The 27,744-nt window shown below is 47.2% G+C and overlaps 1 protein-coding gene across 1 annotated transcript; it reads left to right on the top strand.

Annotated features, from left to right (window-relative positions):
- On the top strand, positions 1 to 27,744 carry LOC143283842 (sodium- and chloride-dependent taurine transporter-like). The gene is made up of 13 exons (XM_076590217.1): positions 1 to 202; positions 2,942 to 3,073; positions 6,228 to 6,441; positions 7,662 to 7,794; positions 8,311 to 8,445; positions 10,030 to 10,133; positions 12,807 to 12,931; positions 14,924 to 15,036; positions 15,530 to 15,667; positions 17,428 to 17,527; positions 22,321 to 22,433; positions 23,262 to 23,441; positions 27,541 to 27,744. Exons 1-13 carry the CDS (start codon positions 1 to 3, stop codon positions 27,742 to 27,744), a joined length of 1,893 nt encoding a protein of 630 aa, XP_076446332.1.

Genomic DNA, 27,744 nt, shown 5'->3' with positions numbered 1-27,744 from the left:
ATGAGTACGGAGAAAGAAAAGAGCCTTGACACAGACTCTGTGTACTCCGCTGTGGAAATCAGCGATGAAAATAATCCCGAAGGGGAGACCGAAAGAGAACATTGGTCGCGAGCTTTCGATTTTCTGTTGGCCTGTATCGGATTTTCCGTGGGTCTGGGCAATGTTTGGCGCTTCCCGTACCTTTGCTACAAGAACGGCGGAGGTGAGTGTTGAAAGCGCTGTTGAAGTCTATTTTGTGTGTTGTGCCGCCTGCGTCGCAATTGTGCTGTGTAGTTTGATTTCAAACTGTATCGTTTCGTATTATCTCTCCAAATTCAGTCTCATCTTTTTTTTCTTTGTTTTTCGTTTGTGAAGACACGCATTTGGCACACAGATGTCACAGGTCCGTATCTATGACAGGTATCGCACACACAGTAAATTGCTTTCCTCCCTGCCCACTGTCCTACCCTCTCCACCTGGTCCACCCCACCCCCACCCCCCCACTCCCCCACCCAAACTCCTAACTCCCCATCTTCTCATTATTATTATTATTATTATTATCATTAGTAGTAGCAGTAGTAGTAGTAGTAGTATAGTTCTGTTGTTGTTGTTGTTGCTGTTGTTGAAAGGGATTGTCCATATGAAAGTGCATTCGTTTGTGTGTGTGAAGTGTCCGCTTTATCATTAATTTTTGTTTTTGTTTTTCTGGCTGTGACATTGTTTTGTTCTTTCGCTCTTCTTTCTTTTTTTCCTTTTTTTTCTTTTGTGTGTGTGTGTGTGTGTGTGTGTGTGTGTGTGTGTGTATTTACTTAGCAGTAGTAGTGGTAATGGTAGTAGTGGTAATAGTGATAGTTGCAATGGTAATGATGGCTTCATTGGTGTGTTTTTTGTGTGTGCGTTTTTGTTTGTTTGTTTTGTTGTTGTTGTGTGTGTGCGCGCGCGCGCGTGTGTGTGTGTGTGTTTGTGGGTTTTGGGGTGGTTTTTTGGGGGGGGGGGGGGGGGTTTGGGGGGGGGGGGGGTTGTTTTTTTTAATTATTTTTTAAATTTATTTATTTATTTCATTATTTATTTTCTTTTATTTTTTTATTTTTTGCTTGTTTGTTTGCTTGCTTGTTGATTTTCTTTGCCCTGAGGGCTGGATGAAAAAAAAAAAGCATGTCCTTGCTTATTCCACTTCCCTCATTAAAGAAAATTTCATTCATTCATTCATTCATTTACCCATGTCTTACTCGCTCCATGCCCTGTTCTTACCTGGTAAACCTCTTGTACTCTCAACCACCTCTCAACCAGTCCGCCCCCACTCCATAACATCTCCCATGTCGAACTCCCCCCCACCCCCACCCCCACCCCCATACCCCACACCCCATGAACCCCCTCCCTCATCCTACCTTTCCCTCCCCACCCATACTCTCTCCCCTGTCCATCCTTCCCCCTTCTTCTTCTTCTTCTTCTGCGTTCGTGGGTTGCAACTCCCACGTTCACTCGCATGTACACGAGTGGGCTTTTACGTGCATGACCGTTTTTACCCAGCCATGTAGGCAGCCATACTCCGCTTTCGGGGGTGTGCATGCTGGGTATGTTCTTGTTTCCATAACCCACCGAACGCTGACATGGATTACAGGATCTTTAACGTGCGTATTTGATCTTCTGCATGCATTTACACACGAAGGGGGTTCAGGCACTAGCAGGTCTGCATCCTTCCCCCAACCTCCTCCTCCCAAAAGCAGTAACCCTCCACTTGACCTTTTCTGCCCCCAGTCGCTTTACACAAGCAACGGAATTGGAAAAACAAACAAAAAAACAAACAAAACAAACAAACAGACAACACATTTTCCCCAAAGGAACCTCCGGATGAATAGAATTACTGGAAATGATCCCCGCAGAGATCTCTCTAGCTGACAGCTAAAATGTGGCAACATTTTTTTTTCTAGCACAATGCTACCCAACCGAATCATGAATATCATAATGTGAAAGGGTGAAGCCACTATCAAATTTCAGCTTATTTGTTTATTTGATTTCGTTTGATTTCCCGACCTTTACTGAGTTATCATCAGTACTTAACCCCTATATTCACAGGTTCTTGCATAATTCGATATGCCATGATTACCAGTCTGCGTTGGCGTTTCTTCACCATCTTATTAAAAAAAGAAAAACTTACATGATTATGTTACTTACATGACACCTTTCATGACAAAAAGTTAAAGACTGCTCACACACACACACACACACACACACACACACACACACACACCATGCACACGACAAGCAAAACAATACACTTACACACACACACACACACACACACACACACACACACAACGCACTCTAACGCATGCACACACACACTCTCTCTCTCTCTCTCTCTCTCTCTCTCTCTCTCTTTATCTATGTATCTGTCTATCTCTCTCTCTTTCACAGTGAAAAAGGTAGCAGAATGGCGAAGACGTTCCTCTGCCAATACAGAGAGTCCGTGAGGGTCTGGGTTCCATTCCCGTTCTCGCCCTTTCTCCCAAGATTGACTGGAAAATCAAAGTGAGCGTCTAGACATTCGGATGACACGATGAACCACGAGGTCCCGTGTGCAGCTCTACTTGACGCACTGAATAAAAGAACCCCTGGCCAAATTCAGTGGAAGAGATCCACTCTGATTGTATGTATGCACCAAAGGCCAGACAAAGCGTTTGGTCATGCTGGGTTATGCTGCTGGTCAGACATCTGCTTAGCAGATGTGGTGTAGCGTATATGGATTTGCCCGAGCGCAGTGACGCCTCCTTGAGAAACTGAATCTCTCTCTGTCTCTCTCTCTCTCTCTCTCTCTCTCTCTCTCTCTCTCTGTCTCTGTGTGTTACACACACACACACAAAACACAACACAACACAACACAACACACACACACACACACACACACACACACACACACACACACACACGTTTACTTCTTCTTTTTTTCTGGTGGTTTCAGGAGCCTTCTTGATCCCTTACTTTCTCTGTGTGATCTTCGGGGGCATCCCCCTATTCTACCTGGAGGTGGCTGTCGGTCAGTTCATGAACAGAGGCGGCCTGCAGGCCTGGAACCTAGTGCCCATCTTTCAAGGTGGGTCATCTTCGTCCTTGTTATTGTCATCCGTCTCCTTCCTCCTCCTCCTTCCTTGTCCTCCTCCTCCTCATCATCATCATCGTCATCATCATTATCATCATCATCATCATCAACATTGCTTTCGTTTCCTAGGGTAGGCTTTAAAAGGCATGACCGGCGCCTTGGGTTTTAGCGAAGGTTAGATTATCTGCTCCTTTCAGTTTTTTCCCCCCACAGCAGATGTGGTTTAGCGTACTTTATGTTTAAGTCCTCACGTTTTGACATCTCCTTGAGACCGAAATTGAGAGTGTGTCGCGCCCTACTTTATAAGAAAGGGCCTATTCTCTCACACAGAGAACATCAGGAACAAGGGAGTTTAGAACAATCAGTTTTTAGTTCAATATTTACGCAAATACAAAAACAAACAAACAAAACAACAACAACAAAAAACTACAAAACTATTGAAAAGGGAATAAAGCTTGATGTGAAAGCAATAACTGCACACAATCAAACACGCACAAAACAACAGCAACAACAACAACAACAACAACACAACACAGCCGTTTCGAGTCTTTGGTCTCGATTCTTGAGACAATATTGCCCACACCTTGGCAGCTGTGGAAGTGTCGTTCTCTTCCCGAACTTAGTGTCACAGAGACACTCACGCAGACTGAAGTTGGGTGCCCAAAAGGGGTGGGAATGTGCATGGAGGGAAAAAAAGGGTAACAAAGGGAAATTTGGGGTCTTGCCAGACGATGACAGCTCTGCGTCCACCTTCCAGCGGAGACGCGCTCCGCCGAACAGGGAGTGAGAACCGCCGGCAGACTGGACTGGGGAAAGGGAGAATCGGATAGAAGGAAAAGGGGAACAAAGGGGAAAACTTGGGGAAGTTCACAGTCGACGGCAGCTGTGTGTCCTTTTCCCACCTGGAGACACACACCTCACCCAACCGGGAGTGGGAACAGCCGGCAGACTGGGGGAGGGAGAAACGAATAGAGGCATGAAATACTGGTTTTCCGGTGTGGTTCCAAAAACAAAAAAACAAAAAACAAAAACAAACAAAAAAAACTTACCAATTTTGGGTATCCGATTCCAAAAACACATGAGTGTTTTTATTAACTATGGGGGCCGAATTATGGCTCCAGTCAACTGGGCATCCAGCTGGGGCCGTATTCAAGAGAACATCGTGCTTGAGCATAGATGTGTACCTGCCAGTAATCTGCCTGAGGCAAGGCAAACTGCCCGAGGGTAAGCAAGATCCAGTATTCATGAACACAAGAGTCTACCCACGTGTCTACAAACCTGAAGGCAATTTACCCTCACTACCTGCCAAGGGTGACTGCCCACGAAGCAGAGGTAAATATGGCGGATCCTTTTGCAGCATTTTTCTTTCTTTTCTTTAAAGGGTAAACAGGCGTGCTTTACGGATAGCACGTGTTTTGCGAACTCTCTCGACAATGTTCCGAGCTGTGGTGCGATGAGAAGTGAAACTGAGAGCATGCGCAGATGGGAATCATGGGGATTTTTTTTTTTTAAAAGACGATGGGCTAGCTGTCTGAGCGAACTGCGTGTGTCTTGAATACGAAGATAACTTATCCTTCAAGGTAAACTGTACCCGCAGGTCCCAACCATGTCAAAGGTAACTTGCCTGAAGGCAAAATGAATTTTGTCTTGAATACGGCCCCTGGGTGCCACCTGCCCGACTGCTGCTCTGCCTCCCACATACATACCAGGGAAAGAAACCCTGCCACTCAACGCAACGTGGGCACACTCAATCACACGTGCAACTATTCGGGAAGGAATTCACGCACTTGGACACACTCAATGGGGAAACTTGAAAACACAGGCAATTTGAAAAAAAGAAGAAAACATCCAAATGAACAAACTTCCCGCAACAGAGTGAAAAACTGAAACTTCGTTGGTGTCATCGTCGCAGTCATCACCCTCTTCCTTTCTCATTATCATCAACATCATCATTGCTGTTGTCTGTGGAGAAATGGCTGTTGGCCACTCCATGAATAATAATAATAATAATATGATAATAATGATAATAATTATAATGATAATAATGATGATGATGATGATAATGATGATAGTGTACTACTACTGCTACCACCACCACCATGACAGTGCAATACTACTACATACTGCTGCTGCTGTTGCTACTACTATATACACTGCAATTTAAAAAAGGCATTCATGCCAAGGAGAGTTATTAAAAGCTCAGCAGTACCAGCAGCAGCAGCAGCAATAATAACACCTTTCCCCTATCATCCATCCTTACTTCCTGTCAGGCAATGGCAATCTTCATCTTATTTCTACCAGAAGAAGAAGAAGAAGAAATAGTGTATATGATGCAATTAAAACCAACCAATGGACAAACAACCAGAAAGAAGAAAAAAAAAGACAACAAGATACTAAGGAGAGTTACTCAAAGCTCAGCAATACGTCTCACTATCTATTTGTCTCTCTGTCCCTATCTCTGTCTCTCTCTTTTTCGTTTTCTCTGTCTGTCTGTCTCTGTCTCTCTGTCTCTCTCTCTCTCTCCCTCCCTCATCCTTTTGTCAATCTGTGTGTGTGTGTGTGTGTGCGTGCGTGTGTGCGTGCGTGCGCATGTGTCTGTTCTTTATCATATTTTTTCTGTGGGACTTTTCCCCCACTCTTTTTGATTCTCTCTTTCTCCCCTTTTCATCGAACATGTGTGTGCTATTGTAACTGATGTAGATTTAGATGGGAGAATGGGCCATGCCCAAAATTTTAATATTCCTTGAATAAAAAAAGTGTTTTGTTCTGAGTTCTGAGTTTCTCTCTCTCCCTCTCTCTCTTGACTATTGTTTCTTATTTTTAGTATTATTCTGCTGAAATTTGATTTTGTTCTCGAATATTTTGTAATGGTATATGTTCACTTTCCCATTCATGAGGGGTCATGGCCTGATGAATAAACCATTCGCATCCTCTCTCTCTCTCTCTCTCTCTCTCTCTCTCTGCCATTGTTATTGTTATTGTCATTGCTCTAACCTGGCTAATGTAAGTTTCGTTTTGCTTCATTTCGGTTGTTTTTTCTGTCTGATTGAAAGGTAGGTATGAAGTTATTCAAGCAGTAAATCACATGCTCGATCTGCCTCTGTCTCTCTCTCCCAATCCCACCCATCCATCCTTACTTCCTACTCAGGCATCGGGTTGGCCTCTTGCATCATCGTCTTCTTCCTCAACTGCTACTACAATGTCATTCTGGCCTGGGCCTTCTACTACCTCTTTTCCTCTTGCACCTCCTCCCTGCCCTGGGACAGCTGCGACAACGACTGGAACGAGGCCATGTGTTCTGAGGACTTCAAGGCCAGCAACGACACCGTCACCCATGTCGACCCTGTTACTGAGTTCTGGGAGTGAGTCTTTTATTTTGTTTTCCAATTTGTTTGTTTTGTTTTGTTTCGAGGGGGTCTGGGGCAGGGGGCGAAAGTGAGATGGAGAAGAGGATAACTGGGGAGGGAAGAGGGTCAGGGGGGGCGGTGGAGAGTGTGGGAGGGGCGAGGGTCGGTTGGGGAGGGAAGAGGGTCAGGGGTGAAAGGACGAGGGTCAGTTGGGGAGGGAAGAGGGTCAGGGTGGAAAGGGCGAGGGTCGGTTTGGGAGGGAAGAGAGTCAGGGGTGAGAAAAAGCCCTGTACCCTTCAGTACCTCCAAACCCTGCTACAACATTGTCATCCTGACCTGGGCCTTCTACTACCTCTTTTCTTCCTGCACCTCCTCCCTGCCCTGGGAGGACGAGGGTCGGTCGGGGAGGGAAGAGGATCAAGGAGGGTAAGGGAGGAGGTTCAGTGGGGTAGGGTAGGGTATCACGAGGAGGGGAGGGGGGTGGAGGGAAGAAATTTCAGAAATTGATGCTCTCTGACCACGGCGACTCAAGAGAAGCAGCTTTGCCCACCAGAGCTGAACCCTTGAACACCAACACCCGACATCCTTGACCGTGAACCCCAAAGAGATCCCTCAGTGTCGGGCTGTCCCTGCATGGGGAGAGAGGGAACGCCCAGCCACGTTCAGTCCAGCATCACTGGTGTTGGCCCCCAGAGACTCTCAGAGTGGCCCTGAGAAAAAGTACCTTACCCTTCAGCACCTCCAAACCCTCTATCCAAAAGAGCCCCGGACTCATGTTTATGCTGACGGCTTTGACGAGGAAGCTGCACGAAATGGTTGAGTGGGAATCTACATTCAGTATCCAGGAGGCAGAGAAGAAACGATCAGCTACGCTGCCGGCCTTCACTCCACCAATCAGAAGTCCTGAAAACAGCAGCAGCCCACATCGAGGTCAGCGATTATGCTACCCACAATTTAGTTTTCTGACTGATGCCCTGTCCGTTCTGCAGGCCTTATAGTCCAACAGGTGGCGTCTTTCTGGTTATGAATGGTATCAATGCCTATTTGGTTCTGATGGGAGTCTTCGTTTTGACTATCAATCCCTTCTTCTCCTTTCCTCCCTCCTTTTTATTTTTTATTTTATTTATTTTTATTTAATTCCACAGGGGATGTGTGTGTGTGTGTGTGTGTGTGTGTGTGTGTGTGTGTGTGTTGTGTGTGTGTGTGTTTTGTGTGTGTGTGTGTGTGTGATGCAGGAACCACGTGCTAAGTATCTCTGACGGTATTGACCAGATGGGAACCATCAGGTGGGAGCTGGCACTCTGCCTTTTGGTGGCCTGGTGCGTCGTCTTCCTCTGTATCTGTAAGGGCATCAGGTCTTCTGGCAAGGTGAGGAAGGAGCAGACAGACAGAGTGGCGAGACAAGGTAGGGGGTAGGGGGTTGGCTGTGGAGATGGGATTGTGAGGGAGGGAGAAAAGACAGGACAGGGAACAGTGAACAGAGGATAGAAAACAGAGAGAGAGAGAGAGAGTATGGGGTGCTGGGGAAGGGGTGGGTGAGGGAGGGAGAAAAGAGAGGTTGGGGGCAGAGAACAGAGAGAGGGTGGATGGGGTTGGGGTAGGGGTGGGGGAAAAGTGATTGTGGTATGTGATGGTGATGAGGGAGAGAGAAAAGAGAGGATAGGGGAGGAGAACGGACAGCGAGAGGGAGTGGGGAAGGTACACACACACACACACACACACACACACACACACACACACACACACACACACACACACACACACACACACACACACACAAACACTCACACACACACACACACACACACACACACACACACGCATACACAAAACACACACACACACAGCCCTCATCCCCTCATCCCTTCATCCCCGCATGCACAGGTGATGTACGTGACGGCCACCTCGCCCTACATCTTCATGCTCATCCTGCTGATCCGCAACTCACTTCTGGACGGGGCCAGTGAGGGGGTGAAGTTCTACCTCACTCCAGACCTCGCCAAACTGGGGGAGAAAGAGGTCAGTCAGAGGAGAAAAGAGAGGATAGGGGGAGAAGAACGGACAGCGAGAGGGAATGGGGAAGGCACACACACACACACACACACACACACACACACACACCTCACCCTCTCCTCCACCAGACCTTGAATAGTGGATGGAATGATAAACCAAGGTCCCGTGTGTAGCATGCGCTTAGTTAGCGCACGTAAAAGAATCCAAGGCAACAAATGGGTTGTCCCTGGCTAACTTGCGTGGAAGATTCCGTTTTTGTTTGGTTTTTTTATTATTAAATTTTTTTTTTTATAGTAAAGCAAATATACTTGCAGGCAGAAAAAAATGTTGCTGTATTGTGGAATTCTTCCTTATTATGGTTGCTTTACTTTGATTCACTAAAACCAATCATACCGCTTCAATCAAAGCACACAAAAAGTCGTAACTGCAATTGAGACTGATGCCCACTGATCTAGTGTTTTGACTCACTTGTGTAAACAAAGTGAGTCTATGTTTTAACCCGGTGTTCGGTTGTCTGTGTGTGTGTGTGTCTGTGTGTCCGTGGTAAACTTTAACATTGACATTTTCTCTGCAAATACTTTGTCAGTTGACACTAAATTTGGCATGAAAATAGGAAACATTCAGTTCTTTCCAGTCATCTTGTTTAAAACAATATTGCACCTCTGGGATGGGCACAAAAAAATTTAGAAAAAGAAGCCTAATTATATGCAAACTGCATTTACTGTTATATTTATATTTTTTGTATTCTCTAAGCTTGGCACTTTGGCCTCTTATTCTGACACAACAACAAGAGAAGTCATTATTATCATTTTTTGTTCAAACAGGAACTTCTTTTGCTAAGCATGGAATTTTTATTTATTTTGCAAACGTTTTTGGTGCAGATAGTAAAAAAGGGAAATTACTCTGTAATAAATGCTAGGGGACTTAATTTATCACAAGTGAGTCTTGAAGGCCTTGTTTTTCTATATTCCAACAGTTAAGGGTTTAGTTGTACGTGTGTTGTTGTTGTTGTTGTTTTTTGTGTATGTGTTTATGTTTGTTTTTGCTTTTTTGTTCAACAGTTTACGCTTTTTGGCACATTGTTGACCAAAAAATAAAAGGACTTTATCCTGTCTTGAATTGTTGCTGTGTACATGTCCAGTGAAGAGTATATGGGTGGTCTGGGGGTGGTTTTTTTTTTTTTTAGATCAAGTCTCAGGGTTTATTCTTCTGTGCTAATTTACCTCTATCCCAGCTGATGGGAAATATACCAGCAGCATTGGATTTTGTTGTGTGTCTTTGTCCAAGAGTAACAGTAAATAGGAACATAGCCAGGAGCGTTGATCTCTCTCTTTCTCTCTCTCTCTATCTCTCTCTGTGTTTGTCTCTGTCTCTGTCTTTCTGTCTCTCTCTTTCTCTCATTTCATGGTTAAAACTGTTGTGGACCTCAGTTGGATGATTATCATTTAAGAGAGCAAAAGTTCGGATAACGTGCACTTCCTTTGTGTTCTCTTAACGTTTGATGCTCTTGGTACTGACAGACTTTCAGCATTCATGCCTGGGGTAAAAAAAAAAAAAAATCAGAAGAATATTTCTTACTGTACACAACAGGTGTGGGTGGATGCTGGCACCCAGGTCTTCTTCTCTTCCTCCATCGCTCTGGGCACGCTGACGGCACTCGGCAGTTACAACAAGTTCAAGCACAACTCGTACAGGTAGAGTGGGTGAGTCAAGAGCAACTCGTACAGGTAGGGTGGATGAGTCAAATACAACTCATACAGGTAGGGTGTGTGAATCAAGAACAACTCGTACAGGTAGGATGGGTGCGGTCAGGTACAACTCGTACAGGTAGGGTGGGTGAGACAAGAACAACTCGTACAGGTAGGGTGGGTGAGGTCAGGTACAACTCGTACAGGTAGGGTGGGTGAGTCAAGAGCAACTCGTACAGGTAGGATGGATAAGTCAAATACAACTCATACAGGTAGGGTGGGTGAGTCAAGAACAACTCGTACAGGTAGGGTGGGTGAATCAAGAACAACTCGTACAGGTAGGGTGGATGAGTCAAATACAACTCATACAGGTAGGGTGTGTGAATCAAGAACAACTCGTACAGGTAGGATGGGTGCGGTCAGGTACAACTCGTACAGGTAGGGTGGGTGAGACAAGAACAACTCGTACAGGTAGGGTGGGTGAGGTCAGGTACAACTCGTACAGGTAGGGTGGGTGAGGTCAGGTACAACTCGTAGAGGTAGGATGGGTGAGTCAAGAACAACTCGTACAGGTAGGGTGGGTGAGTCAAGAACAACTCGTACAGGTAGGATGAGTGAGGTCAGGTACAACTCGTACAGGTAGGGTGGGTGAGTCAAGAACAACTCGTACAGGTAGGGTGGGTGAGTCAAATACAACTCATACAGGTAGGGTGTGTGAATCAAGAACAACTCGTACAGGTAGGATGGGTGCGGTCAGGTACAACTCGTACAGGTAGGGTGGGTGAGTCAAGCACAACTCGTAGAGGTAGGATGAGTGAGGTCAGGTACAACTCATACAGGTACTGTGGTTAGTCAGTACAAACACGACAGATATCAGTGTTTGATCAAAGAACTTCTCGTACAGGATGGAATGTTTGAGGTTAGTTTGCAACTAACAGTATGGTGGTAGAAACAAAGAACATACTCTTAATAATGGCAGGGGAACTAGACTAACACAAGTGAGTTTGAAGGTCAGTGTTCTATATCCGAACAGGTTACGGGGTTATCAGATGTACAGGTAGGGTTGTTGATGTCAGTAATGTATAGGGTGTAGTTTGTTTTGCTTTTGTCAACACATTTACGCTATTGGGTGTCCAAGAACAAGCTTTATCCTGTCTTGAGGTGTGTGTAATGTCCAAGTGAAATATTCGGTAGGGGGGGGTCTAGGTAATCAGTCAGTGGGTTTATTCTTCATGCAATACCTCATACAGTGATGGGTTACCAGACATGGATGGTTGGTGAGTCTAAATAACATAATAGGTAGGGAGCGTTGACTCTCCCCTCTCATAATCTCTCGTTGGTCTCGTCGTCGGTTGTCTGTCCTCTTTCTCTGACAGGTAAGGTTGGTGAGACTCAGAATACATTTAAGGAGGTTGGTCGAGCAGCAACGTTTGATGCTCTGGTATGGACTAGCTTGCTGGGTAAATAGAAAAATTCTACGTAGCCAGGTGGTGGGTGATGTCAAGGTACTTTCTTCCTCCAGCTCGGCGTGGGTGAGTCAGGTACAACTCGTACAGGTAGGGTGGGTGAGCCAAGACTAACACGTACAGGTAGGATGGGTGAGTCACGTACAACTCGTACAGGTAGGGTGGGTGAGTCAAGCACAACTCGTACAGGTAGGGTGGGTGAGTCAAGAAAACTCGTTCAGGTAGGGTTGGTGGGTCAAGCACAACTCGTACATGTAGAGTGGGTGAGTCAGGTACAGGTAGGGTGGGTGAGTCAAATACATTCATTACAGGTGGAGTGGGTGAGTCAAGAACAGCTCGTACAGGTAGGGTGGGTGAATCAGGTACAGGTAGGGTGGAAGAGTCAGGTACAGCTCGTACAGGTAGGGTGGGTGGGTCAAGCACAACTCGTACATGTAGAGTGGGTGAGTCAGGTACAGGTAGGGTGGGTGAGTCAAATACATTCATACAGGTAGGGTGGGTGAGTCAAGAACAACTCGTACAGGTAGGGTGGGTGAATCAGGTACAGGTAGGGTGGATGAGTCAGGTACAGGTAGGGTGGGTGGGTCAAGCACAACTCGTACATGTAGAGTGGGTGAGTCAGGTACAGGTAGGGTGGGTGAGTCAAATACATTCATACAGGTAGGGTGGGTGAGTCAAGAACAACTCGTACAGGTAGGGTGGGTGAATCAGGTACAACTCATACAAGCAGAGTGGGTGAGTCAAGTACAACTCATACAGGTACAGTGTGTGATTGCGTGTTGTTTTTTTGATTGAATTTTTTTTTTATCGCAGTGATGGTGGTTTCTGGTTTGGTTTGCTTTCTTTCTTTCTTTCTTTCTTTTATTTTATTTTTTTGTTTGTTTTTGTTTTGTTTTGTTTGTTTGTTTGCTTTTTTTCATATGAAAAGACTTTGTTCTTGTTGTTCACAAAGACTCCTCCTAGATTGAAACTAATCAGATCCAGTCAAATTCAGTTGAATGGATTCTGTGTTGCTTGCATTTTCTGTTTTCAAAACACACGTCCACGAGATTTTGTTCCTGTTGTTTGTCTTTTTTTTTTCTTTTCTTTTTTTAAAAATAGATTTCACCGTGTTCCGTTTGCAAGGATTCTGTGTTATTTGCACTTTCAGTTTTTAGCACACGTTCACGAGATTTTATACACGTTGTTTTCTTTATCCACGCCTTGTTTGCAGGGATTCTTTGCTGTTTGCGCTGGTGAACAGCAGTACATCGTTCTTTGCGGGCTTCATCGTGTTCACAATTCTGGGCTACATGGCTGACTTGCATGGCAAGGAGATCAAGGATGTGGCGGAGTCGGGTGGGTTTGTGTGTGTGTGTGTGTGTGTGTGTGTGTGTGTACGTGTGTGTGTGTGTGTGTGTACGTGTGTGTGTGTGTGTGTGTGTGTGTGTGTAGGGGGTGGGACATGGGAATGGTGTGTGTGTGTGTTGTTGTTGTTGTTGTTGTTGTTGTTGTTGTTGTTGTTGGTGGTGGTGGTGGTGGTGGTGGTGGTGTGGTGGTGGTGGTGGTGGTGGTGGTGGTGGTCTTCTTGTACTTCTTCTCTTCCTCCTCCACCTCCCCCTCCCCCTCCTCCTCCATCTTCTATCGTGTTAAAAAAAGCGTGTGTGACCTTTAACCCCTGTCGCTTAGCTGCATTCGGTTTGGAGGAGTGTGGTGATAATTCACGGGCTGATGATGACACCATGTCAGTCGGTTCCACCCTTGTAGGCAGCCAGTTGCCTGATGTGCAAATGACGCCTACAAACCTACAGAGCTGTTGTGCTGACCACCTTGTTGTACTGCTGTGAAACATGGACAACGTATCGCCGTCACATTCAACAACTTCAACAGTTTCACCAGAGATGCCTACGAAAGATCCTCGGCATAAAGCGGCAAGACAGGGTCTCCAACCTCCAGGTCCTTGAGAGGAGCGGCCTGCCCAGCATCGAAAGCCTGCTGATCCAGTGCCAGCTACGCTGGATAGGACACGTACGTTGTCCGCATGACAGACAGCAGGATCCCGAAGATGCTCTTGTATGGCCAGCTGAAGGAAGGCCAAGGCGACCTTGGAAGACCCCGCAAGCGCTTCAAGGACACCTTGAAGACAAACCTCAAAGCCTGTGACATAGAAATCGCTTCCTGGGAAACTGATGCCCTTGACCGCTCTTGCTGGAGGATGCTGTGCTCTAGTGGCATAAAGACGTTTGAAAACATGAGAAGGCTGGCCATTAAGGAGAAGCGTGAGCAAAGGAAGCAGAGCTCAACTTCTGGAGACGTTTTCCCTTGCAACACCTGTGGGAAGTGGTGCGCATCCAGAATCGGCCTCTTCTCCCATATGAGGACACACACCAACAGATAAGCCTGCCTGCCTACTCGTCCATTGGTCCGACGGGAGACTCCGTTATTAAATGACGCCGTGTTTGTAAAGCGCTAGAGCTTGGTTGGTCCCTGGCCCAACCTGGGCGCTGTAACAGTATCGGTAATGATAATGGCTCAGGCTCAACGCTCGTCTGAAATCAGAGACTGACATAAGCTTACAGCTGAGCCAACAGCAAAGTGAGAGTTGTATGATCAATGGTTTCTCTACTGCAGTGGGAGGTCATTTGCAGCTTTAGTCCTTTGTGAAGAACTACGACTCTCAAACTTGGAAGCAAGATTGCACTTACCCTGTCGTGCTGCAGCGTTTGGCCCAGGAGCGCTAGTTGGCCTTTGGGGATGGTCCCGACTTTCATAAAGCGCTCTTGGCCGAGAGAGTGGGAGAGATCCATGCAACTTGGGCAAGACACTCTCCACGTAGCCCTGATAGTCGGGTCAGCAACTGCCTCCTCTGCTGTCCTGATGCTCATCGTCGCGCGCGACCGACCATCCAACAGTAATGACTTTGATCACGTGGCAGGAGGAAGGTGGCAGAATGGTTAAGACGCTCAGCTGCCAATACACAGAGTCCGTGAGGGTGTGGGTTCGAATCCCGCTCTCGCCCTTTCTCCTAAGTTTGACTGGAAAATCAAACTGAGCGTCTAGTCTTTCGGATGAGACGATAAACCGAGGTCCCGTGTGCAGCACGCACTTGGCGCACTGAAAAAGAACCCATGGCAACGAGAGTGTTGTCCTCTGGCGAAATTACGTAAAATGAAATCCCCTTTCATAGGTACACAAATATGTAAGCATGCACTCAGGGCCTGACTAAGCGCGTTGGGTTATGCTGCTGGTCAGGCATCTGCTCAACAGATGTGGTGTAGCGTGTATGGATTTGTCCGAACGCAGTGACGCCTCCTTGAGAAAGTGAAACTGAAACTGAAACTCACGTGGCAGGTCCTGGCCTGGCCTTCATCGCCTACCCGAAGGCAGTGGCGCAGATGCCTGTGGCCCCTCTGTGGTCCTTCCTCTTCTTCTTCATGATCATTCTGCTGGGTCTGGATAGCCAGGTAATGTGAGAGGTCAGGGGGTGGTGTGTGTGTGTGTGAGGGGGGGGGGCGTGGGGGTGGAGGCGGGTCTGAGAGAGCTTGAACTGTCTTTATGTGAGGGGTGTGTTTACCTCTGTGTGTGCACGTGTGGGTGGAACGGTGGGGAAGGTGGTGGCTTGGTGTAGGCGTGTGTGTGTGTGTGTGTGTGTGTGTGTGTGTGTGTGATAGAAAGAAATAGAGACAGTGTGTGTGCGTGTGAGTGTGAAGGTGGTCTGTGTGCATATTAGTGTGCACGGATGTGCATGTGTCTGTGTGTCTATGTCTCTATATGTGTGCGTGTGTGTGTGTGTGTGTGTGTGTGTACACGCGCGAGAGAAAGTGTACTCACTACAACCTCGCGCAGACCTCCGCGCGCACATAATCATGTACCTGTGTTGGTGGTGTTTGTCTCCGTGTCGCGCACGTGCATGCATGCGTGCGCGCGTGCGTACGTGCGTGCATGAGTGCTGTTTAGTTCGTAGGTGTGGAGGGGGTGGTGACGACGATCGTTGACCAGTACCCCCACTTCCTACGGAGGGGCTATCGCAGGGAGGTGTTTGTTGGTCTGCTGTGTATCGTCATGTTCTTCATAGGGCTGTCCATGGTGTGCGAAGTGAGTCACATGGCTCTGACTTGTTTCCTTTGGTTCTATTTTTTGCTTCTTCTTTCTTTGTATGTATTTGTATTGGTATTTCTGTTTTTTTTCACAACAGATTTCTCTGTGTGAAATTCGGGCTGCTCTCCCCAGGGAGAGCGCGTCGGTATACTACAGCGCCACCCTTGTTTTTTTCTTCTTTTTTTTTGTTGTATTTTTTCCTGCGTACAGTTTTATTTGTTTTTCCCAACGAAGTGGATTTTTCTACAGAATTCTGCCAGGAACAACCCCTTTGTTGCCGTGGGTTCTTTTACGTGTGCTAAATGCATGCTGCACACGGGACCTCGGTTTATCGTCTCATCCGAATGACTAGCGTCCAGACCACCACTCAAGGCCTAGTGGAGGGGGGGGAGAAAATATCGGCGGCTGAGCCTTGATTCGAACCAGCGCGCTCAGATTCTCTCGCTTCCTAGGCGGACGCGTTACCTCTAGGCCATTACTCCACTTCTTTCTTTCTTTCTTTCCTTTTCTTTCCTTTTCTTTCTTTCTTGCCTTTTTTCTTTCTTTCTTGCTTTCGTTCTTTCTTATCTTATATGTCTCGGGTAGGGCAATTTCTCTATCTGAAGGGGAAAAAAAGCATGCCATGCCAGATGCTTATGTCATTTCCCTTAAATATTTTGTTTTGTTTGTTTGTTTTTTGTTCCGTTTCCTTTGTTTTCTTTGTTTTGTTATTGGTGATCTTTCTGGCAGTTTTTATTTATTATTATTATTTTTATTATATATTTTTAAAAGTTTGTTGGGATTTTTTTTGTTTGTTTTTTCTTCTTTTTCTTTTCTTTTTTTCTCTCTCAAGGCCTGACTAAGCGCGTTGGGTTACGCTGCTGGTCAGGCAACTGCTTGGCAGATGTGGTGTAGCGTATATGGACTTGACCGAACGCAGTGACGCCTCCTTGAGCTACTAATACTGATACTGATACTCTGGCATTTTTTGTTTTCCTTTGCTTGTGCACTGATTCGGATGTGCCATGTGGTTCTCTGTTGAAGGTCTTGTGCCTGCCTTCAGACTGCCTTGTGCCGGCCCTTTGTGTCACTAATACTTTCCCTTGTCTCTCACAACACTTTCTCTAGGCCCTGACCAGTGCGTTGGGTTTTTACATATAAGTCAGGCATCTGCTTCACCCACCCCTCTATGGGTTTTCTTTTTGTCAATTTTTTCTTTTTCTTTCTTAGATACAGCACATGTGGTTTAGCGTAAGGATCAGCGCACACGCTTTGACACCTTCTTTGAAACTGAAACTGAAACTGAAAGTCACATTACTGATGGTTGTGAAAAGACTGAGAAACTCAAACCAGTCCAAATCAATCGCGTGCGCGCGTATGTGTGTGTGTGTGTGTGTGTGTGTGTGTGTGTGTGTGTGTGTGTGTGTGTTTCTGTGTGTGTCTGTCCCTCTCTCTCTCTCCCTCTCCCTCTCTTTCTCTTTCTGTGTATGTGTGTGTATGCGCATGTGTGTGCGTGTGTACGCGTCTCTTTGCTATGCCCGTCTTTCTGTGTGTGTGTGTGCATGTATTATGTGTGTGTGTGTGTGTGTGTCGCAACTGGACAAGCGGACAGACAGACAGACAGCCAGAAAACACGCACGCAAGTGTGTGTGTGTGTGTGTGTGTGTGTGTGTGTGTGTGTGTGTTTCAATTCTTATTTTTTTGTCTGTTATCTGCAATGTTCGTGACCGGCATGTCTGCAAGTGTTAAACCTGACCGTTGGTTCCATTTTTTCACAGGGAGGGATGTACGTGTTCCAGTTGTTCGACTATTACTCCGGCAGTAGAATCATTCTGCTGGTGGCGTTCTTTGAGCTGTTCGCCGTGTCTTATGTATACGGTAATTATTGGATCTCGCTCAGGTTCTCTGTGATTCTTTTCTTCGATGATTCGAGCACTAAACTTTTTCAGTGTGTGTTTCCAGTGTGTGTGGAATAAACACACTCACACACACACACACACACACACACACACACACACACACACACGCACACGCAGGGTAGGATACGAGAGGGGGGGGGGGGTTGTAGGATAGGGAGAGCGGTAAAGGGGGAGTGGGAGGATAGGGGAGGGTTAAAGGGGTGGAGGTTGGGGAGGGATAGGATAGGGGTCAAGGGGGAGGTAGGGGTCAAGGGGGAAGGGAGGGGTCGGATAGGGGTAAAGGGAGAGGTAGGGGTAAAGAGGGAAGGGAGGGGTAAAGAGGGAAGGGGAAGGGAGGGGTATGATAGGGGTAAAGAGGGAAGTGGGGGTAGGATAGTGGTAAAGGGGGAGGTAGGGGTAAAGAGGGAAGGGGGGGGTAGGATAGTGGTAAAGGGGGAGGTAGGGGTAAAGAGGGAAGGGAGGGGGTAGGATAGTGGTAAAGGGGGAGGTAGGGGTAAAGAGGGAAGGGAGGGAGTAGGATAGTGGTAAAGGGGGAGGTAGGGGTAAAGAGGGAAGGGGGGGGGGTTAGGATAGTGGTAAAGGGGGAGGTAGGGGTAAAGAGGGAAGGGAGGGTTAGGATAGTGGTAAAGGGGGAGGTAGGGGTAAAGAGGGAAGGGAGGGGTAAAGAGGGAGGTAGGGGTAAAGAGGGAAGGGAGTGATAGGATAGGGTTAAAGGGGGAGGTAGGGGTAAAAAAAGGAAGGGAGGAGTAGGATAGGGGTAAAAGGGGAGGTTAGGGGAGGGGGAGGGGAGGAGGGGTAAAGAGAGGGAGACAGGATAAGGGGACGGGTGGGGGTAAAGGGGGGAGGGGTAGGAGGGGGTGGGGTGTTGGTAGGATAGGGTGAGGGTAGAAGTGAGAGGGAGGTGTAGAAGGTAGGGTATAATAGGGGTACGCGTAAAGGGAGAGGGGAACGAGGGTATGATTGGGGGGGGGGGGGAAAACGCGAGGGTAGGATAGGAGAGTAATAGAAGAGAGGGGTAAAGGGGGGAGGGGTAAAACTGGAGGGTAGAATAGGAGAAAAGTAGAAGCGAGGGGTCAAGGCGAGAGGGGTGAAACGCGAGGGTAGGATTGGGGAGTAATGAAGAGAGGGGTAAAGGGGGGGAGGGGTAAATTGGAGAGTAGAATAGGAGAACAGTAGAAGCGAGGGGTCAAGGCGAGGGGGGTGAAACGCGAGGGTAGGATAGGAGAGTAATAGAAGAGAGGGGTAAAGGGGGGAGGGGTAAAACGGAGGGTAGAATAGGAGAAAAGTAGAAGCGAGGGGTCAAGGCGAGAGGGGTGAAACGCGAGGGTAGGATAGGAGAGTAATAGAAGAGAGGGGTAAAGGGGGGAGGGGTAAAACGGAGGGTAGAATAGGAGAAAAGTAGAAGCGAGGGGTCAAGGCGAGAGGGGTGAAACGCGACGGTAGGATAGGAGAGTAATAGAAGAGAGGGGTAAAGGGGGGGAGGGGTAAAACGGAGGGTAGAATAGGAGAAAAGTAGAAGCGAGGGGTCAAGGCGAGAGGGGTGAAACGCGAGGGTAGGATTGGGGAGTAATAGAAGAGAGAGGTAAAAGGGGGAGGGGTAAAACGGAGGGCAGAATAGGAGAAAAGTAGAAGCGAGGGGTCAAGGCGAGAGGGGTGAAACGCGAGGGTAGGACTGGGGAGTAATAGAAGAGAGGGGTAAAGGGGGGGAGGGGTAAAACGGAGGGTAGAATAGGAGAAAAGTAGAAGCGAGGGGTCAAGGCGAGAGGGGTGAAACGCGAGGGTAGGATAGGAGAGTAATAGAAGAGAGGGGTAAAGGGGGGAGGGGTAAAACGGAGGGCAGAATAGGAGAAAAGTAGAAGCGAGGGGTCAAGGCGAGAGGGGTGAAACGCGAGGGTAGGATTGGGGAGTAATAGAAGAGAGGGGTAAAGGGGGGGAGGGGTAAAACGCTGGGGTATGAAAGTGGGAGGGGTAGAAGGTAAGGAGAGGTGTGGAGGGTAGGATAAGAGGTGGGAAGGACAGTGTTGGGATTTGGAGGAATAGAAGGGAAGTGTTGTGTAGGGGGGGGGGGGAGGAGGGGGAGGGTACCCCCTTGTTGCGTATCCCCTTGGAATTACCCAATCCTCCACCACCACCACCACCACCACCACCATCACCACCACCACCCCAAACCTACACAACACTTCCCTTCTACCCCAGAAAACTCGAACACTGTCCCACCCGCCTCCTATCTCCCTTCTACCCCCTCCCATATTCTACCCTCTCCACCCTAACGCCCTCCCCCAAACCTCCCTCTGTCTTACCCCTCAATCTTGGGGAGTTGTGTGCGGGAATACATAGGTTCCTGGACAACATCATGCGTTGGTTCCTGGAAAACATACGTATGATGTTGGGGGATGTGTGTGTGCAGGAATACGTCGCTTCATGGACAACATACGTAGGGGGGCGTGGGTGTGGGTGTGTGTGTGTGTGTGCAGGAATACGTCGCTTCCTGGACAACATACGTATGATGTCGGGGGTGGGGGGTGCAGGAATACGTCGCTTCCTGGACAACATACGTATGATGTTGGGGGATGTGTGTGTGCAAGAATAGTTCGCTTCCTGGACAACATACGTGTAATGTTGGGGGATGTGTGTGTGTGCAGGAATACGTCGCTTCATGGACAACATACGTATGATGTGGGGGGGGGGATGTATGTATGTGTGCAGGAATACGTCGCTTCCTGAACAACATACGTATGATGTGGGGGGGGGGGATGTATGTATGTGTGCAGGAATAAGTCGCTTCCTGGACAACATACGTATGATGTTGGGGGATGTGTGTCTGCAGGAATACGTCGCTTCCTGAACAACATACGTATGATGTGGGGGGATGTGTGTGTGCAGGAATAAGTCGCTTCCTGGACAACATACGTATGATGTTGGAGGATGTGTGTATGCAGGAATAAGTCGCTTCATGGACAACATACATATGATGTTGGGGGATGTGTGTGTGCAGGAATACGTCGCTTCCTGGACAACATACGTATGATGTTGGGGGATGTGTGTGTGCAGGAATACGTCGCTTACTGGACAACATACGTATGATGTTGGGCGATGTGTGTGTGTGCAGGAATACGTCGCTTCCTGAACAACATACGTATGATGTTTGGGGATGTGTGTGTGCAGAAATAGGTCGCTTCCTGGACAACATACGTATGATGTTGGGGGATGTGTGTGTGTGTGCAGGAATAAGTCGCTTCCTGGACAACGTACGTATGATGTCGGGGGATGTGTGTGTGCAGGAATAAGTCGCTTCCTGGACAACATACGTATGATGTGGGGGGATGTGTGTGTGCAGGAATAAGTCGCTTCCTGGACAACATACGTATGATGTCGGGGGATGTGTGTGTGCAGGAATACGTCGCTTCCTGGACAACATACGTTTGATGTCGGGGGATGTGTGTGTGCAGGAATAAGTCGCTTCCTGGACAACATACGTATGATGTTTGGGGATATGTGTGTGTGTGTGCAGGAATACGTCGCTTCCTGGACAACATACTTTTGATGTCGGGGGATGTGTGTGTGCAGGAATACGTCGCTTCCTGGACAACATACGTATGATGTTTGGGGATGTGTGTGTGTGCCGGAATACGTTGCTTCCTGGAAAACATACGTATGATGGGGGATGTTTGTGTGCAGGAATACGTCGCTTCATGGACAACATACGTATGATGTTGGGGGATGTGTGTGTGCAGGAATACGTTGCTTCCTGGACAACATACGTATGATGGGGGATGTGTGTGTGCAGGAATACGTCGCTTCCTGGACAACATACGTATGATGTTGGGGGATGTGTGTGTGTGTGCAGGAATACGTTGCTTCCTGGAAAACATACGTATGATGGGGGATGTGTGTGTGCAGGAATACGTCGCTTCCTGGACAACATACGTATGATGTCGGGGGATGTGTGTGTGCAGGAATAAGTCGCTTCCTGGACAACATACGTATGATGTGGGGGGATGTGTGTGTGCAGGAAAACATCGCTTCCTGGACAACATACGTATGATGTTGGGGGATGTGTGTGTGCAGGAATACGTCGCTTCCTCGACAACATACGTATGATGTTGGGGGATGTGTGTGTATGTGCAGGAATACGTCGCTTCCTGAACAACATACGTATGATGTCGGGGGATGTGTGTGTGCAGGAATACGTCGCTTCCTGGACAACATACGTATGATGTTGGGGGATGTGTGTGTGTGCCGGAATACGTTGCTTCCTGGAAAACATACGTATGATGGGGGATGTTTGTGTGCAGGAATACGTCGCTTCATGGACAACATACGTATGATGTTGGGGGATGTGTGTGTGCAGGAATACGTTGCTTCCTGGAAAATATACGTATGATGGGGGATGTGTGTGTGCAGGAATACGTCGCTTCCTGAACAACATACGTATGATGTTGGGGGATGTGTGTGTGTGTTCAGGAATACGTCGCTTCCTGGACAACATACGTTTGATGTCGGGGGATGTGTGTGTGCAGGAATAAGTCGCTTCCTGGACAACATACGTATGATGTTTGGGGATGTGTGTGTATGTGCAGTGATACGTCGCTTCCTGAACAACATACGTATGATGTTGGGGGATGTGTGTGTGCAGGAATACGTCGCTTCCTGGACAACATACGTATGATGTTGGGGGATGTGTGTGTGTGTGCAGGAATAAGTCGCTTCCTGGACAACATACGTATGATGTGGGGGGATGTGTGTGTGCAGGAATACGTCGCTTCCTGGACAACATACGGATGATGTTGGGGGATGTGTACTTGGTCAGGACATTGCCCTTCATGGCCGTGTGTTGGACCGTTCTTTCTCCCATCTTTTGTTTGGTCAGTGTAGCTTTCTGTCTGTCTGTCTGTTTGCCTGCCTGTCTGTCTGTCTGTCAGTCTATCTCGCTTTGTCTCTCTTTGTCTCTCTATTTCTCTCCCTCTCTTCTCTATGTCTCTGTCTCACTGTCTGCCTCATTCTGTTTCTCTCTCTCTCTCTCTGCCTGGATATTGTAGAAACCACCTAAACTCCCTTAAATTCCACTTATTGTTTTCCGAAAAAAAAGAAAAAAGAATATTATCAAAACTAGAAACATTTGTCTCTTCTATTTGTAGTTCATTTCGGAAAAGCTACGTCTGTGGTTGATGGATGAGGATGAATTATTTATTAATGTATATTGGCTGTGCCTATTGGTCTTTTTGTTTTTTTCCTCTTTGTTCTTTTGACATCACTCTTATTGTTTGTATGGTATATCTGAAATATGTATGTATGTAACGTTTCGATGGCCCCAGGGGGCACAAGAATAAACTTTTTGCCTTTGCCATTGCCTCTCTCTGTCTCTGTCTGTCTGTCTGTCTGTCTGTCTGTCTCTCACTCACTGTGTTCATAACTAATGTATCATTTACGTCATTAATGTATTCAAAGTGATCTAGAAGGAAATATCCTCTCTCACGTCTTTTTATGTACATATAAAGCCAAAAGGGTTTGACTGATTGAAGTTTTGCTTCTGTTGTCAACTAAAATTTCAAACGGCTGTTGTTTCCCTCCCCCACCCCACCCCACCCCACCCCCTTTTTACGCCCCCCCACACCCACCCTCCGACTCCCCCAACGACCCCAAACCTCCCTCCCCAACCCCCCTCCCCTACACGTCCCCACTCTCCCTTACAGGCCATATTCGTCATGAGCGCCATCAATTACTCCGAGCTGAGCTACGGAAGGCCTGGCAACAAAGTGTACAAGTATCCAGACTGGGCTGTGGGCATCGGGTGGACCCTGGCGGCAGCGTCCGCCATCTGGGTGCCCATCGTGGGCCTCTATAAGTGGGTCAGGAACGGCGCCAATCTGAAGGTACTCAAACGGGGGTGGGAGTGGGAGTGAGGCTGTGTTGTCAGGGGGTGGGAGGGGAGGGGAGGGGGGGGTGCGGAGATGAGAGAGATTGAAGAGGGAGGGGGGAGGGGGAAGGAAGATTGACAGAGATAGGTGGGAAGGGAAGGGAAAGAAAGAGAGTTAGGAAGGGAAGTGTGAGTGAGACTGATTTGTGATCTCTGTTGTGATGCCCCACTTCGGAAACGGCACCATTCTGGAGGTACCCAAGGGCGTGGGGTTGTTGGAGGTGTGGGGAGAGAGATATGGAAGAGGAGGAGGAAGAGGAAAGGAAGAGTGACAGAGTTGGGAGGGGAGGGAAGAGAGAGAGAGAGAATGGAGAATTAAAGAGAGAGAGAAAGAATGATTTGTGATCCCTGTTGTGATGCCCCACTTCGGAAACGGCATCATTCTGGAGGTACCGAAGGGCGTGGTGGGGTGTTGGAGGTGTGGGGAGAGAGATATGGAAGAGGAGGGGGAAGAGGAAGGAAGAATGACAGAGATGGGAGGGGAGGGAAGAGAGAGAGAGAGAGAGAAAGAATGGTTTGTGATCCCTGTTGTGATGCCCTATAAAAAAAACAAACACGGCACCATTCTGGAGGTACCCAAGGGCGTGGGGTTGTTGGAGGTGTGGGGAGAGAGATATGGAAGAGGAGGAGGGAGGGGGGAAGGAAGAATGACAGAGATGGGAGGGGAGGGAAGAGAGAGAGAGAGAGATGGAGAATTAAAGAGAGAGAGAGAGAGAGAGAAAGAATGATTTGTGATCCCTGTTGTGATGCCCTATAAAAAAAACAAAAAACGGCACCATTCTGGAGGTACCGAAGGGCGTGGGGTTGTTGGAGGTGTGGGGAGAGATAACGATAACGATGTTTTATTCAGATTAAGGCCAAAGCCCCTTACTGAAGGGGGTCATACAAGAAAATAAATAGAGGAAAATGACTTGACACGATAAACCAACATCACAAATCAACCAAAAGTAGCTAATACAATACTCAACAACATTCACAAAATAACAATTCGAAGTCTCTTCAATGCCTCATATAAATACATGGCCAAGTTTTGTTGGGTAAGCTCATGTTTTGACGACATGAGCAGATTAAATCTAAAAGCACAGGGATCTTTATAATATTTAGGTTGAATTAATCTTTGTCTGAGGTCACTCAAAGCAGGGCAACATAACAAAAAATGCAATTCATCTTCCCTACCCAGGTTGCACAATCGACACATATATTCACATTCATTCCTACTACAGTATCTGAAACTGTGAACAGCAATATTTGAAACACCAAATCTAAATTTTGTCAGTGCACTTTTTACATATCTGTTTATTTCCATCCCAATATATGGTTCAGGCCCCTGCGATGTTTTAAAGATTCTAAACTGTGCAAATCTATCGCTAGTTTCCATATGGTCATGCCAATCTTGCCACCTACAATCAACTATTCGCTGTCTAAAACACTTTATGTTGTGATGCCCCACTTTGGAAACGGCACCATTCTGGAGGTACCGAAGGGCGTGGGGTTGTTGGAGGTGTGGGGAGAGAGATATGGAAGAGGAGGAGGGAGGGGGGGAAGGAAGAATGACAGAGTTGGGAGGGAAGGGAAGAGAGAGAGGGGGGGTGGAGAGAATGATTTGTGATCTCTGTTGTGATGCCCTATAAGAAACGGCACCATTCTGGAGGTACCGAAGGGCGTGGGGTTGTTGGAGGTGTGGGGAGAGAGATATGGAAGAGGAGGAGGGAGGGGGGAAGGAAGAATGACAGAGATGGGAGGGAAGGGAAGAGAGAGAGAGGGGGGGGGAGAGAATGATTTGTGATCTCTGTTGTGATGCTCCATAAGAACGGCACCATTCTGGGGGTACCAAGGGGTGGGGAGAGAAAGAAGAGAGAGACATGAGAGGAAAGAGGGTGGAAGAGAATGCGAATGTTTTATTCAGATTAGGCCATAACCCCTGTCTGAAGGGAGAATTACATAGTCGTAAACAAATAATATTTATAACATGAGCGCAACTACATAACACATGTAAATAAAAGTCGTACCAAACATAACACAAGAATACACCTAACTTGTACCAATACACAACATCCTCAGTGCTTTGTTAACAAACAGAGCCATGATAGTTTAGACGTTTTCATTTCTAGATGCCATAAGTAAATTTCAGACGTTTTCATTTCTAGATGCCATAAGTAAATTGAATATAAAAAGACATGGATTTTGATAGTACTTAGGTTCAATTAGATTTATCCTAAAATCATATAGAACAGGACAACAAAACGTAATATGGATAATCGTTTTCTTCAGCTGCATCGCATAAACGACATTGAATATTAACAGAACTTATATGCTTGTATCTGAAGCGATGACGGGCAATGTCCGAAACACCAAACCTGAGTTTAGATAATGCACTTCTAACATATCGGTTCATATCAATTAATATGTAAGGTTCCACTTTATTACTATAACTGGTGATGGTGGGTGGAGATTTTTCCGATCTCCCAGGTTAGCATAATCATGTGCAGACCTGCAAGTGCCTAAACCCCCTTCGTGTGTATACGGTAAGTAGAAGATCAAATACGCACGTTAAAGATCCTGTAATCCATGTCAGCGTTCGGTGGGTTATGGAAGCAAGAACATACCAAGCATGCACACCCCCGAAAGCGGAGTATAGCTGCCTACATGGCGGGGTAACAAACAAAAAAACAAAAAAACAAAAAACAAACCACGGTCATACACGAAAAAGCCCACTCGTGTACATACGAGTAAATGTGGGAGTTGCAGCCCACGAACGCAGAAGAAGAAGAAGAAGAATCTTTCTGTAGCTTTCGATACTGTTGATCACGACATCCTTTTATCCAGAGTACAGAATTCTTTCCTCATTTCCTGCACAGTTTTAAAACTTGGCTGAAAACGCATCTCTGCGCCTGATCCCAACAGTTTCTGTAAGACCGAGGTTCCGTGTGCGGCGGCCTGCACAAAGCGCACGTAAAAGTGCCCACGACAGCAACATGATTGTCCTTGGCAAGTCTGTAGAAAAATCCATTTGGGTTCGAAAACAAATAGCCTGCGGACAGAAGAGATAGGGATGTGGGGAGTTGGTGGGGGGGGGGGAGGGAAGGGTGGCGCAACACTGTGGTGACATACTCTCCTTCGGGGGAGAGCAACTCGAATTCTGCACAGAAAGTTAATATATATATTTGTATTTGTATTTCTTTTTATCACAACAGATTTCTCTGTGTGAAATTCGGGCTGCTGTCCTCAGGGAGAGCGCGTCGCTGCACTGCAGCGCCACCCCCTTTTTTTTTTCTTTTTTTTCCCTGCATGCAGTGTTATTTCTTTTTCCTATCGAAGTGGATTTTGCTACAGAATTTTGCCAGGAACAACCCTTTTGTTGCCGTGGGTTCTTTTACGTGCACTAGATGCATGCTGCACACGGGACCTCGGTTTATCGTCTCATCCGAATGACTAGCGTCCAGACCACCACTCAAGGTCTAGTGGAGGAGGAGAAAATATCGGTGGCTGAGCCGTGATTCGAACCAGCGCGCTCAGATTCTCTCGCTTCCTAGGCGGACGCATTACCTCTAGGCCATCACTCCACATGAATAAATAAACGGCCTTTACTCATCTACAAGACCACAGAATTATGGGGTCCCACAGGGTTCTGTATTGATTTTGTACACTGCACCCTGTCATGAGAGGGACAATGGCCTGTTTTTTTGTTTGCATATCACCCGACTCTCTCTCTGTCTCTGTCTCTGTCTGTCTGTCTGTCTCTCTCTCTCTCTCTCCCTCCCTCCCTCCCTCTCTTTTCACTATCCATTATGATATATTCTGAGCCGAGTTCTTTCTGAAATGTACTTTTTTGTCTTCACTTGTCATGACAGGTGCTGTTGGCCCAAGTCATTAAAATCACTCAGGATAGCTCTCTCTTTCTCTGTCTCTGTCTCTGTCTCTCTCTCTCCCTCTCTCTCTCTCTCTCTCTCTCTCTCTCTCCTTCTCGCTAACCTTTAGTGGGAATGATTCAGTCTGTCCTTTGTGTAACTGAATCCCAAGAAAATGAATAAATTATAATAATGACATTGCCACAGACGCTGAAACTGCTGTGCAAGCCTTACAGGCTGAGTCATCACCAGCTGAGGCCACAGGACTTTGGGGAGCTGACCCTCAAGGACCTGGAGGCGGAGAGGCGGGCCATTCAGCTTCAGTGTCAGAAATCCGTCTCCATCACCAGCACCACCACCACCACCACCATCATCACAGCCAGGTCAACACACGGGCCTATAGGCCCCTGA

Source organism: Babylonia areolata, chromosome 7 (assembly GCF_041734735.1).
Source record: "Babylonia areolata isolate BAREFJ2019XMU chromosome 7, ASM4173473v1, whole genome shotgun sequence".
Taxonomy (NCBI): Eukaryota; Metazoa; Mollusca; class Gastropoda; order Neogastropoda; family Buccinidae; genus Babylonia; species Babylonia areolata.
Note: the sequence above shows the minus strand (reverse complement) of the source record. Positions and strands in the feature narration are given on the sequence as shown.

Coding starts and splice junctions, on each gene's coding strand:
- LOC143283842 (XM_076590217.1), top strand. CDS start 1: ATGAGTACGGAGAAAGAAAAGAGCCTTGACACAGACTCTGTGTACTCC. Junction 17,528..22,320: donor CGCCGTGTCTTATGTATACG/GTAATTATTGGA, acceptor GTGTGTGTGCAG/GAATACGTCGCTTCCTGGAC. Junction 22,434..23,261: donor TTTCTCCCATCTTTTGTTTG/GTCAGTGTAGCT, acceptor TCTCCCTTACAG/GCCATATTCGTCATGAGCGC.